This window comes from Aethalodelphis obliquidens, unplaced genomic scaffold (assembly GCF_003676395.1).
Source record: "Aethalodelphis obliquidens isolate GAN/ISIS:26980383/991018 unplaced genomic scaffold, ASM367639v1 scaffold3, whole genome shotgun sequence".
Taxonomy (NCBI): Eukaryota; Metazoa; Chordata; class Mammalia; order Artiodactyla; family Delphinidae; genus Aethalodelphis; species Aethalodelphis obliquidens.
The window spans coordinates 63,207,693-63,220,326 of record NW_020837947.1 but is presented as its reverse complement, the minus strand read 5'-3'; the positions used below and the strand labels follow the sequence as shown (position 1 = coordinate 63,220,326).

The following is a 12,634-nucleotide window of genomic DNA, read 5'->3' as shown; positions in this document are numbered from 1 at the left end:
TGGTTGAGAGTCCGCCTGCCGATGCAGGGAACACGGGTTCGTGCCCCGGTCTGGGAGGATCCCACATGCCGCGAAGCGGCTGGGCCCGTGAGCCATGGCCGCTGAGCCTACGCGTCCGGAGCCTGTGCTCCGCGACGGGAGAGGCCACAACAGTGAGAGGCCCGCGTACCGCAAAAAAAAAAAAAGATGTGTAGATCTTTGTGATGCTGTGGTCTGGAGGCTTCAGATGGGTTTATGCATATCTCTCAGGTCAATGAAGATGAGGACCATGTGAAGCATGGCATAGTGCAGCATCTGGGAAACTTCTGTGACATTGAAAAGAGACACTTCAATAGAAGAAGAGTGGTTAAGAGGCTCAGTTTTGGAGAATGGTCTTCATGCATTAGGTTAGGACCTACTGCTGCTGTATCAGAGTCTTTGAGGCAGTGAAGAGCTTGGGGGTCACATGACTCTCAATCACTCAACACACACCAATTAGGAATCTGCAGGGTGCTAGGAACTGTGCCATGCTTTGGAATAGAAATGTGAGTTGCACAAAAATTCTGCTTCCTATCTGTGAGGTGAAGTAATTGACTGATAAAGAAATAATATAAAATATTATATAACATTACTGGGTAATGGAAAATTAGAGATTTTCTGATTCCTTGATTAGATGGCAGAATAAAGTCATGCAGAATTCTCTCCACCACTTCTCCAATAAGTAGCAATGAAAGATAAAATTTAAAACATATATTTAGATGAGAGAAAATGTAAATTTGCACATAAGCACATAGATATAATTTTCTATTATAACTCAGAATGCTATGCTTATTAACAAATGATCTGTTTTGTTGTATAGCTCCTAGAGGTGTGTCCAAGTCAGTAAAGAAGATGCTTAGAAAGTGAAAAAATGACATTGTGATACCAGTTATGAATTGAGGGGGATTGTGTATTTTTCCTCAAATTTAAATTTTTATCCAGTATTTGTTTTAAAGGTAATTCCATATTCTTGCTTCATGGTATAGGCATAGAAGCTACCACTAGCCTTTAAATCTGTGCTGGGCTCCATAGATACTAGGAGGAATAAAATAGACTCACTTGCTTCTCTCAGAAAACTCATAACGACAGGGAGCATGAAAGAACTTTGTATTCCAAAATCACAAGTGGTTTAGTCCAGCAGGTGGGGATAATGGTGAATATCAGAAAGGCAGGATCCCAACTGTTGTTGCTATGTTGAGTGCAGTTCTCTGATCAGTGAGAGGCCATTAAAGTCCTTTAAACTGGGGGAAACCCAGATCAGATACGTGTTAGAGAAATGACTCTGAAGGTCATAATTAAAAAGGATTAGAGAAAGACAAACACACTGGAGGATGTAACATTAGTCTAGGTGAGAGATGATGAAAACGTAGTTTAGGGCAGTGGCTGTGAAAAAGGTGCTAGGTTCCAGTGATAACGAAAAGCTAAAATCAGTTGGACATAGTGAACCATCGTTTTTGAGAGATAGGATCAGTAGTGATTTTGTAAAAACTGAGAAAAAGATAAGGTTGAAATTTAGGAGGAAAATGTATAATTAATATTCTAAAATGTATTTGTAAGTGAGTTATTTCAGAATTCACAAAGGTGTGTTTATAAGTGTGTGTCAAATAGATAGTTAGAAAGAAATGTAGACAAAAATATTTCCCAGGGAAATAATAAGAGCTAACTTGTACTGGGCACTTACTACTGTTTTGAGTACTTTCCAAGTATCAATTAACAAATTTAACAACTCTTGAAGCGGGTACTATTTAGTCCCATTTTACAGGTAAGATAGGAGAAAGGATACAGGGAAATTAAGTTGTCTCCTCTGTATTACCCATGTGGTGACAAGAATTAGTCCCACATGGTCTGTATTCAAACCCTCTGCCATCACCCACCACACTCTGCTGCCTCTTCAAGATGTAAATGGTAACTAGACTCACAAGTAAGCCCACAAAATTCCACTTCATTCTATTCTTACTTAACTATAGAATTACTGATAGAATCCTGAGATTGAGAGCTGGAGTGAGAGAATTTTTCATTCCAGAAGAAGAAAAATATTCTTTTCCCTTGCCTAGGTTTAATTTTAAAATATTCACAATCACAGCTCACATCTTTCTGCAGATTACTGTTCCTTAAAAAACATTCTCGGGCTTCCCTGGTGGCGTAGTGGTTGAGGGTCCGCCTGCCGATGCAGGGGACGGGGGTTCGTGCCCCGGTCCGGGAGGATCCCACATGCCGTGGAGCGGCTGGGCCCGTGAGCCATGGCCGCTGAGCCTAGCGCGTCTGGAGCCTGTGCTCCGCAACGGGAGAGGCTACAGCAGTGAGAGGCCCGTGTACCGCAAAAAAACCCAAAACATTCTCCCCATGTCTTTGCCTTGTCAGACAAGATATTGGTAAATAGCTCTTCGTTGTCTCTCTCATCAAGTCCAATTTCTTCTACTTGATTTCAAGTTCTTCTTTAATCTTGCTCTGTTATTTACAACCAGTGATACCTCCTACTTTTTTCAACATCAGGAAGATGCTGCTATTTGGTCTTGTTTACGAATTATCTCCTCCCCACCTCCCTTTTACCCAGGGGGCCCCATCACTGTGTTCATTGACTCAGTCTCCCGGGCTTTCCAGCTGCCCCAGCCTATCACAGAAGCATCCATCCTTTCTCTGCAATTAGTTTCTCCCTCAACATCCATTTTACTACCACCTTCACTCTACCCCATTTATCCTTCAGAGCACCTGATCTACACTATCCTTTAAGAAAAAAAAAAAAAAACCAATTTGAATTAATTTGCACTTCAAGCATTCTAAAATATTTATAGAGTGTCTACCGAATACCAGAAACAGCTAAATCCCAAAGGACATAAAGCAAAGATTTCCATTTGGCTTCTGCCCTCCAAGAGCCCTTGATCTAGTGGGAGAGACACACACACACACATAATCTGACAGAACACAATAGGGGAATCACAGCACCAGCAGCAGAAGCAAAGCACGGAAGAGAGAAGTCTACCTCCTGAGTGTCAGTGAAGGCTTGGAGGAAACAACTGTGAGTTGTGTATTGAAGACGGGGATTTCCCTCGTGTAGAAAAGTGAGAGAGAATGTGAGAACAGAGAGCAATGCTGTGGTAGCACAGAAGGTGATTCTATTGCTCTGATCCAGAAATGGAGAGTAATTAATTCATTCTTCAAGCATCAGGGCCAGACCTTGGTTCTGTAAACTCTATTCCCACCACATCCTTTTTTTTTCTGGTCAGAATTGCCAGTAGCTCTTTATGGCCTCTTCCATTACACTCAGCTTCTCCTAGCGGACTCTCCAGATTTCCTGCAATTCATCCCTGCCTTTTATATACACTTTAATATATAATATTACTTGCTCCTTTTATATACGCTTTTGTATACACTTTAATAAACAGTATTACTTGTTCCTTTGCAAATCTGAAGGATGGCATTCTTTGGTGTTTGCTGGTTTTGTTTTTCAGGTAGATCAGAAGAAGTTTAATTGCTCCGTGTCTGCTGGTCCTGCACCACAGCTAAGCTAACAGGTATTCCTTTATGAGAAGCAGAGCCATTGAAATAGCAGCAGGAGCCCATGCATTAACTCCTGTCTATTTCTCAGGTCAAGCTAAGCACGTATGTTTGTAAAGTCAGATTCGTGTGGTTTCTGTTAAGTTGGGTTCCGGTGAATACACTTGGAGCTCAGCGTGCAAGGGGTGACGATCTAAGTGGAAACATGGAATTACAATAACATATGACCAGCAGACCCCCTGCCCAGTAGATCCCTAAAACACTCGTGCACATGTCAGAGCTGAAGAAAGCTGTGGGTCTCTTTCATTTAGAAAGAGAACATTTTAGCCACATATTCTGTCTGGTTTTCAATCTTAACAGTGCTTATCTCTAGCTAACTGACAGGGGGACACCAGGTTAAATTTAGAACGTTCTCTTGTATTTTACTATAGGTCTAACGATCTGTTTAATAAGTGTCTGCAAATTCACGTCCCTTTAAAAAAGTATGTGTGAGTTGTTTGCCTCCTTTCTGTGAATTGTGAAATATTTTAGAAATGTGATTTATATGAACACAGTTCTGCATATGTAGCTTAATTTTCTCTATTTGTTTTTCTCGAGTTAGCTGTCCAGTCATTCATTTTATTTAATTTTGGTTCCATAATGAAATGGTGAGACTTGAACAGTATGTGTTTGTCTTCTGCTAAACTAGAACCAACATTACCCAAAACAAATGTGCCTGTTGTTTCTTCCTCTGAGCATCTTTAAGATCTATGATTAATCATTCATTAAAAATATACTGTGCATTCTTTCTTTCTTTTTTTTTTTTGCGGTACGCGGGCCTCTCACTGCTGTGGCCTCTTCCATTGCGGAGCACAGGCTCCGGACGCGCAGGCTCAGCGACCATGGCTCACGGGCCTAGCCGCTCCGCGGCATGTGGGATCCTCCCGGACCGGGGCACGAACCCACGTCCCCTGCATCGGCAGGCGGACTCTCAACCACTGCGCCACCAGGGAAGCCCCTGTGCGTTCTTAAGTTATATATAAAACTACAAATATACTTAATTAAAGTCTATGAATTTCAAAAGGGAAACAAAGATAACCTTCAGTAGTGGAAACCTGGGATATCTGAAATAATGAAATACATGTTGCAGGTTATTTCTTATGGAGCTTTGCTTGTTATTCATGGAGGTTTAGAATAGACAACACCTCACTTGTTACTGTGCCCAAATCATCAAACGCCAGCAATTTGAGAATCCCTGCTACCGTTACATACCTAAGGGATTTCTAGTGCTGTCACAGACCCATGGAACACTAGACTAGATCTACTTATTGCTACTTACCAAACTTTGGGAGAGAGGTCCAATTAAATTAAATCAATTAATTACATTTATTTTAACCTCAAGGTCAATCAGAAGAGGTCTTTTATTGTTTAATAATAGATTTAATTACATTCAATCACTGAACTTGAAAAAAATACCCCCCTACAGCACTTAACTCTAATGAGGTTCACAGAAGCATCCTATTGAAATATTTTATTCTCTTGTTCGTATTCTTCAAGCTACGCTGAGATGCATTAGACAGAACAGTAGAGCAGCTGGGTAGGGGCTATTGAAGGGCCACTGCCACAAAGCCAAGAGCATGCTTTTCCCTTCAGAGCAGGTTGCAGGTTTGCCAGTCACCATGCACTATCTTTTATCATTTGTTAATATCAGTAGTTACAATCTTTTGAATTGAATTTAGGAATTTGATCACCTCTTTGATCCTCTCAGAAGCTTCTCTCAAAATTGATAGTTTTTACTGTAGCTAACAACATAAAACAAAGGGTAACAATAGAAGATAAAAATACTTCAGCAAAAACTTGTTACTGATGATCACTGAAAGTATTAAAATCTAATTCTTACTTAGTGATAGAACTTGTGTATCCTTCATAACAGCTTTATACTTTTGGAGGAAAACGAGTGCTGGTAGAATAGTGTATTTTTGTACCACTTATAAATCCAGTACTTTAAGAGACCGTTTGACTGTGCGTCAGTGTTTCAGGCTATGTAATAATCACTGTGTGAACTTCGGAAGGGCGTTGCTTGTGGAAGAGTCAGGGACAGCCAAGACTTCAAGATTATCTTTCAACTTCAGTTCAGCCTACCCCGAGCCTCAGCATCAGGAGTGTGATAACTAGTGATAGCATGTCACCTGGTATCTGCCTAGTCTCATTTTTTGAAACATGTTTGGATATTTGTTCAGAGTTTGTAGAGCTTACAATGGTGATGCTGGAGAAAAGGGAGTGTTTAGTTTATTTCAGGTGCAAGTTGGTCTGATCTAAGTCAGTGTCATTGATAAACAATCAGATAACCAGATTTATCACTTTTCCCATTTTCTCTGGACTCTGTTTGCATCCTGCAGCATCTTAAACACAGAGACTCTCCAAGTTGCTGTATTATACTAAATGTAAGAAATACTTGTCAGGGTTTCATGACAAAGTATTACCTTTCCCATGCAAATATTCTTGTTAGTACCATGTAGTTGTAGATTCAAAAAAGAACAAAAGAGGTTTTAATTAAAATATTTGACAGTTCAGCTCTTTGAAGACATAGTCTTAACTTGTTATTCTGTAATAATTAGAGTGGAATTAAGTCTGTGTGCAGAAGGAGGGGATGAAAAGGATAATAATTTTCTTCATATTCTGATTGGCTCCCTGAAATATTTAAATAAAACCTTTACTCTAAACATCTCCTTTCATGATATTGTGTAAGAAAATAAAGAACGAGTACGGGACATAAAGGAATCCGCCAATGATTGGAGACAGGATTTTCTTTACATTGTCTAATAGACTCGTTTATTATTGTAAGCTGGTAAAAAGAGACTTATGCTTCGTGTTGAAGAAAGAGTTATTTGTGCTTGATACATTGAAGACACTGTTCAAAAGCATTTTGTCCTTATAAAAGGATGACCCCTGTAGTAATTCTTAGGCAAGGAGGGACAAATTCAACCAACAAAAAGCACATCTCGCCCCGAGTTCCCCATGATTTCTCCACATATAGCAAAAAAATACACATCAGTAATTTATTTGAACATGCACATCAGTGAGTAGCACAGTTCCAGGCTACTCAGGAAACAAAAGGGAGAATATCAGCATTACCTAAATAAAAAAGAGAGGTGACTTACACCATTTTAATTGTCTTAAAAACACGGATAAGAGGAGCAATTAAAATAGCATCCTAAATAGTACTAGCTAATGTAGATTACATAAGTATACAATATGATTCAACTCAGAGTGCTCTGACAAGCATAAACCACCAGTCCTAGTAAACAAGGCCCAGATCAACTGCCGAGAAAATGTTAGATTCAGATGTAACAAAAGTTACTTTTATTTCAGTCCTGAATGCAAAACACAAGTCACGTGTGAAGACAGCATTCTAAAAAAGGTGGCTCTGTTTAAGCAAGGAGGCCGATTCCTTTTGCATTTTTATTACGTTTGAATTCTCTTTCTGACATTTGCTTTCTCTATCCTTCCTCCCCTGAGCACTAATTTATCAAAGAAACAAAACAAAACAAAACAAAAAAGGATTTCAAGGTGCAAGTTGTACATTCTTATCGTTATAGCGTTTCATCTCTTTCTGGAAGACAGTATTACAATCAGCATTACAAGGTTAATTACTTTTCTCTGAATATCTGTTTCACATACATGTATTTCAAAATCATAATGTTGATTGGGAAAAGAAACCTACCGACGAGAGAGTGATGCGTCATACCCTTCCTATTGTGCTGTGTCTTTCCCATCCCTTCTCCCTTTCCCTGTAAAGAGCTGTAAAAAATTTAAGGCAGATGAGGTATATTGCTGAAGGAAAAAGTTATTTTTGAAAAAAAACTCAAAAAAACTTTTATTCTGCCCTTCTACTCAAGAAAGACTACTCAACTATAAATCTAGTGCTAGAAAAAAGCAGGAAAGACACCGTTTGCATGTACCCTACTATGTCTTCTATTTCTAGAATGGCTTTTTGTTAATTTAATTTTAATAGAAAAAATAAGCACCTTAAGCTATGAACAAGAAAAGAACTTCATTCTTAGTGAGTCTAGAATCCAAACGGAATTAAGAACACTCACTCAAACTCTTTCACTCATTCTCACAAAGGCCAATGCTACTGATTAGAATTGTAAAGTGCTGTACTTAGTATAAACACTTGTATACACTGCAGACACTGAAAAATAACCCTCAAGCACATTGTGTTATAGTTCCAAAAATATATTTACAGTCTATTACAAAGATTACAAATGGAAGTGTCTAGGTGACTATATTATGCTAACTAAAATTATTTTACAGATTATTTCTCCTTAGGGACAAAAAACATTTTAGTGAAATTAAAATGATTTTTCTAGTCAATCAAAAAATAAATTAAAATATCAAACAACACTGTACAGTGATTTAAAAGAAACAAAAGGGGTGGGGAGGGGTTGGGACGCAATCCTTTTGAGTTTTTCTATAGCCATCTTTGGTCCTAAATGTGGGAAAACACGTTATGTAGCACTGAAAATACCTGTTCTTTTGTGATACTCTGCAAGTAAAATAGAAAAATATAGTGCATTTTCAATGTATTCAGAGCCCACTACAGAGAAATGTGTGTACAAAACAAGACAGTATAAATAAAATTTACAAGTTTTACAAAGGAACATTTACAGGTTTTGTTTCTGTTATTTGATCGTTTGTTTGTGGGTGCCCACATTATCAAACAAGACCAATTAGGACCGATCCCTGGGATCTTTCTCTATTAAAATCATTAGAAACAGCCCAATTCTCTTTGGAAATACAACAGTTCAATTCTGGGGTAGTTCATGATTTTCGTTACTTTTGAAAGCATTACTCACGATATGTATACATTCCTGAAATAGCTATAAAGACACATTTAATTATTGCTTATGAAATTCTAACACAGTAATCAAATAATCTTGTTTAATAAAGCTTAAAGAAAAAGCCAGACCCTTCACCTCTTCCTTACATGGTAAAATGCGTTCTTTCATTTAAAAAGCTTCTCCCATCAGCGTTCACGTATAAAAAGACTTTTTTTTTTAAAAACTGCAGTGGTGATATTCTGTGCAGCAAATTTGTTTTTGAAAGGTGAAAATTGTGAACTGCCCCTTTTATCATGCTTCAGAGTTCTAATATAAAACTTAATTCTTTCCTTTCATGTTTGGACTGCATTAAACAGAATAGGATATAAAATATATGTCAACTATTTCTCCTAAATTTCCTAATGTCTCGATATTGAAAAAATCGTGATGTGCTCAGATTAAATTTTAGATAACACTGGATAGTCTTGCTTTCAGAGACTTGCCTCCACCAACATTCTTTAGATGAAGTGACTCATCTTTCTTTTTATAATCATAAACCTACAATTTGAGTTTTTATTAAGTTCTGTCTAGTAAAATCACTCTATAAACAATCTGTTAAAAGTGCCTTATAGTATTTATGGATCATTATTGCTTTTTTCATTGAAAAGATAGTGTGTTGTCAGATCTTTACAAAAAAAGTTTCTTTTTAAAAAATATCAGAGCGCTTGGCAACGTGCATTTTCTTGACTACCTGCCAATTAGCAAACAATATCAAAACAGCACTGATTAAACAAAATTAAATAGCACAAAAGGGATACCAATGTTCTGACAGAGATATATCTTCAATCATGCTATGCTTTTTTTTTTAATTGGAGATTCTTTCAAAGGTACCCAGTGTAGTAATGTGTCATCAATTAACACTACAAAGGTCCAAAGCTATAAACAACTTTCTAAAACAAAGTCCTTATGAAGAATAAACACAAATGATTTTAAAAAGGAATAGTCTGAAATCACGTATTTAAGGAAAATATTTCATTGATTTTAACAATAAGATCATGATTTTATTTGACAAATATATTCTTTCTTAAATTCTTTATGTACATTTTAAAAAGTCTATCAGATAAAAAGGAGGTTAGAGAGCTCAAGGTGTTTGGATGTTTTTTCAGGTAGTACTTTGTTTATTGTCACTGCTGTTTTCCTGGCCACCAGTGGTGGATCCTAAATTCCCTTTTTATATATTCTGGTGGCACTTAGGAGTTCAAGTCTATAGGTGCTTCTTAAATCTTCTCTTCACTGTAGGAAGGACCCAGGATATCAACTGTCTGCTAGCAGCATTCTACGCATATACTGAAGGCCAGTACTGTTCTCTCGTGGTCCATAGTCTCCCTCATAAGGGAGAAACGCTTATCACACTTGAATGCCGGTTCCATGTAAATGGAGCATTTGTGCTCTCATAGTCTGAATGCTGCTCATGATTTTCTTTTGATGGCCCACCAGTGTGATCCCTAAACTCATCACATCCCTGAAAAAGACAAATGCAGTTTTTATTAGTTACCTTGCAAACATTTTATTTGGTACTAAACTGTCATCAACTCTTTAATTAATCTGTTTCTCTTAGGCACACAGATCTTATCTTGGTGTTCTTGGACATTAAGATCCTATTCCCACAGTGGGTCGGATTGGCAACCTGCATCAACATTATCCTTTGTAAAACCCTGCTACTCAGGATCTCAATTTGTCGTGATCAGTTATTTTTAAACTATTTGACCTTTTTTTTTTAACAGGGTGATGTGACTTTATTTTTTAGCCGCTATGCGCGACTTGTGGGGTTGCTCCCCGAGACCAGGGATCAAACCCGGGCCCTAGGCAGTGAAGGCACTGAGTCCTAACCACTGGACCGCCAGGGAATTCTTTGATTTGACATTTTATTTAAGAAATTATCAAAGCCTTAAAATTATTATTAACTTAAGGTACAGCTAGGAAACGTTACTTGAAATGTAGTATTCTTGAATCTAAGGAAAGTTAAAAATATTTCATTGTTTAAATAGGATGTAGTATGAATGGAAACATTGCATGGCTCTAGTAGATCAAGAATCATCAAGGATCATACAAAGTATTATACTGAGTTTAATCAACGTGTGGTAATCCTGAGCATATTATTGGTTGTATACTTCAGTTTAGTACAATCATTTGACCACATTTTGGAAAAAAAAAATTCCTTAAAGTGTGCAATACCTATGTTTAATAGCCTAAATTTGCCATACGCCAGCTGTATCTATTAGCCAAAAAGACTGAGCTTAGGTATTTACAAGTAGCTAAAATATAGCCACAGTAGAGTACTGTGATATTTCATAGCCGTGGTCTAATGAGACCTTGCGAAGCACGGTTTTTCAGGGGAGTAGATTACTTTGCAGAGACAGGTGTAATTACATCAGCTCTACCCATGTGGTGTCTAGCAGAAAACCAAACGAGAGAGCATGCACATGCCGAAATTCGTGTATATGCCATTTCCTGACATGCCAGGAAAGAGTACGTGATTGCTGGCTTTCTTCTCATCTGAAAAATGTGAAACACTTCTCCCAACAGTACATAAATAGCATCCCACTAATAGAACCTTGATAATTGTTTCCCATTTTCAAACACACTGACTGAGAGGAACTGCATTGCCTGTAAGAGTTATGCTGCAGCCAAGGAAGCTGAGGTCCAGAGATACTAAATATATTTCCTAAGACCACATCATCAGTTATAGAGCCGGAAAGAAATATTTACTTCTTTTTACCTCCAGTTCAGAGCAATTTCAAAAACTGTTTTATCAGGTCATTCTTCAATTAAAAAAAAAAAAAATCAATCAATCACAAACCTTCCAAAACTTAAGTTAAATTCTTATTACGTTTAATTGAATTAGGCGTCCTTTGACCTCTTCAGAAAGTGCTCATACTGGATTTCATAATGCATTTTGGTATTAAAATTTCGAGATTTTTAATGTCTGATACAAACATGGTGAAAGAAATCCTCTTTTGCAATGGAGAAAGTTTCCCCAGTGACTAGGAATCTAAACAATACAGCAGGAGTTTGGGATTGATATGAATATACTGCTATATTTAAAATAGATAACCAACAAGGACCTACTGTATAGCACAGGGAACTCTGCTCAATACTCTGTAATAACCTAAATGTGAAAAGAATTTGAAAAAGAATAGTTATACATGTATAACTGAATTACTTTGCTGTACACCTGAAACTAACACAACATTGTTAATCAATTCTACTCCAGTATAAAATAAAAATTTTAAAAGATAGATAATACAGCGGTTAATGAAAGAGGAAGTCTCACTGGGTGGTGTTTTGAACACTGGCTATGGAGACAAATTAGCTACCACTTACGATTGAGTCAGTTTAGGGCAAATATTTAAATTCTCTGAGCCTTAGCCTTGTCATACATAAAACTACTGACTTAATAAAATTGTTGCCATGAAGGTTAAAAAAGATATTGTATGTTCAGAAGTCTGTTTAGCAAAATGCCTGGGACACGGTAGGCACTTATTAAAGAGACAATTTTCTCCCTGATTTTAGGGCTCATACCTCTTTAATATATGGAAGATGACCTAAAGTCTAACGTTTGGATTGCACCTGATACATTCTTCAACATAATTTTGCAGGTTTAAGCTTACTCGATAGTCATCCTGGCGACTGATTCAAGGGAGTTGTAGCCGGCTGCTGTGAAGTTATCTTTATATCTTTCCATCTTAATAGCTTGTAGCCATTCTCCAACTGAACAAAAGGCAGTGAAGTCAGGAGTGTTTTGATCCAAAAGAGGGCTTATTGGCCTGGGTGAGAATAATACAGAAAAGCAAATTTTTTCATGAATTACGAAAGAAAGCATGCCTTAGCCCCACAAAAATAAGGATATAAAAAATAAAATTACATATTTAATTATATTGTAATAACAAACAGATATGCTAATAAAAATCTAATGTGTAAAATTTGCCCAATAATTCCAAATTCCAAATGCATAAACAACAAGGTCCTACTGTAGAGCACAGAGAACTATATTCAATATCCTGTGATAAACCATAATGGAAAAGAATATGAAAAAGAATGTATATATACGGATAACTGAATCACTTTGTTGTACAGCAGAAATTAACACATTGTAAATCACCCATACCTCAATAAAAGAAGTTTAAAAAAAACACCTAGGGTTTCCCTGGTGGCGCAGTGGTTGAGAGTCCGCCTGCCGATGCAGGGGACGCGGGTTCGTGCCTCGGTCCGGGAAGATCCCACATGCCGCGGAGCGGCTGGGCCCGTGAGCCATGGCC

At 37.5% G+C, this 12,634-nt stretch overlaps 1 protein-coding gene across 4 annotated transcripts in view; it reads right to left on the bottom strand.

Moving 5' to 3' along the window:
• Window positions 1-7,876: 7,876 nt before the first annotated feature.
• EPHA7 (EPH receptor A7) overlaps window positions 7,877-12,634 on the bottom strand; it is a 165,494-nt gene continuing 160,736 nt past the window's right edge. For 3 of the 4 annotated variants that reach the window (XM_027090308.1, XM_027090298.1, XM_027090317.1), the window contains 2 exons: window positions 11,987-12,142; window positions 9,248-9,837 (listed from right to left, as the gene is read on the bottom strand). In XM_027090308.1, the coding sequence (XP_026946109.1) occupies window positions 9,723-9,837; window positions 11,987-12,142 (271 nt within the window). In that variant the 3' untranslated portion in view covers window positions 9,248-9,722. Of the gene's footprint in view, window positions 9,838-11,986; window positions 12,143-12,634 lie in introns of all 4 variants that reach the window. The other variant, XM_027090289.1, reaches the window with a different exon arrangement.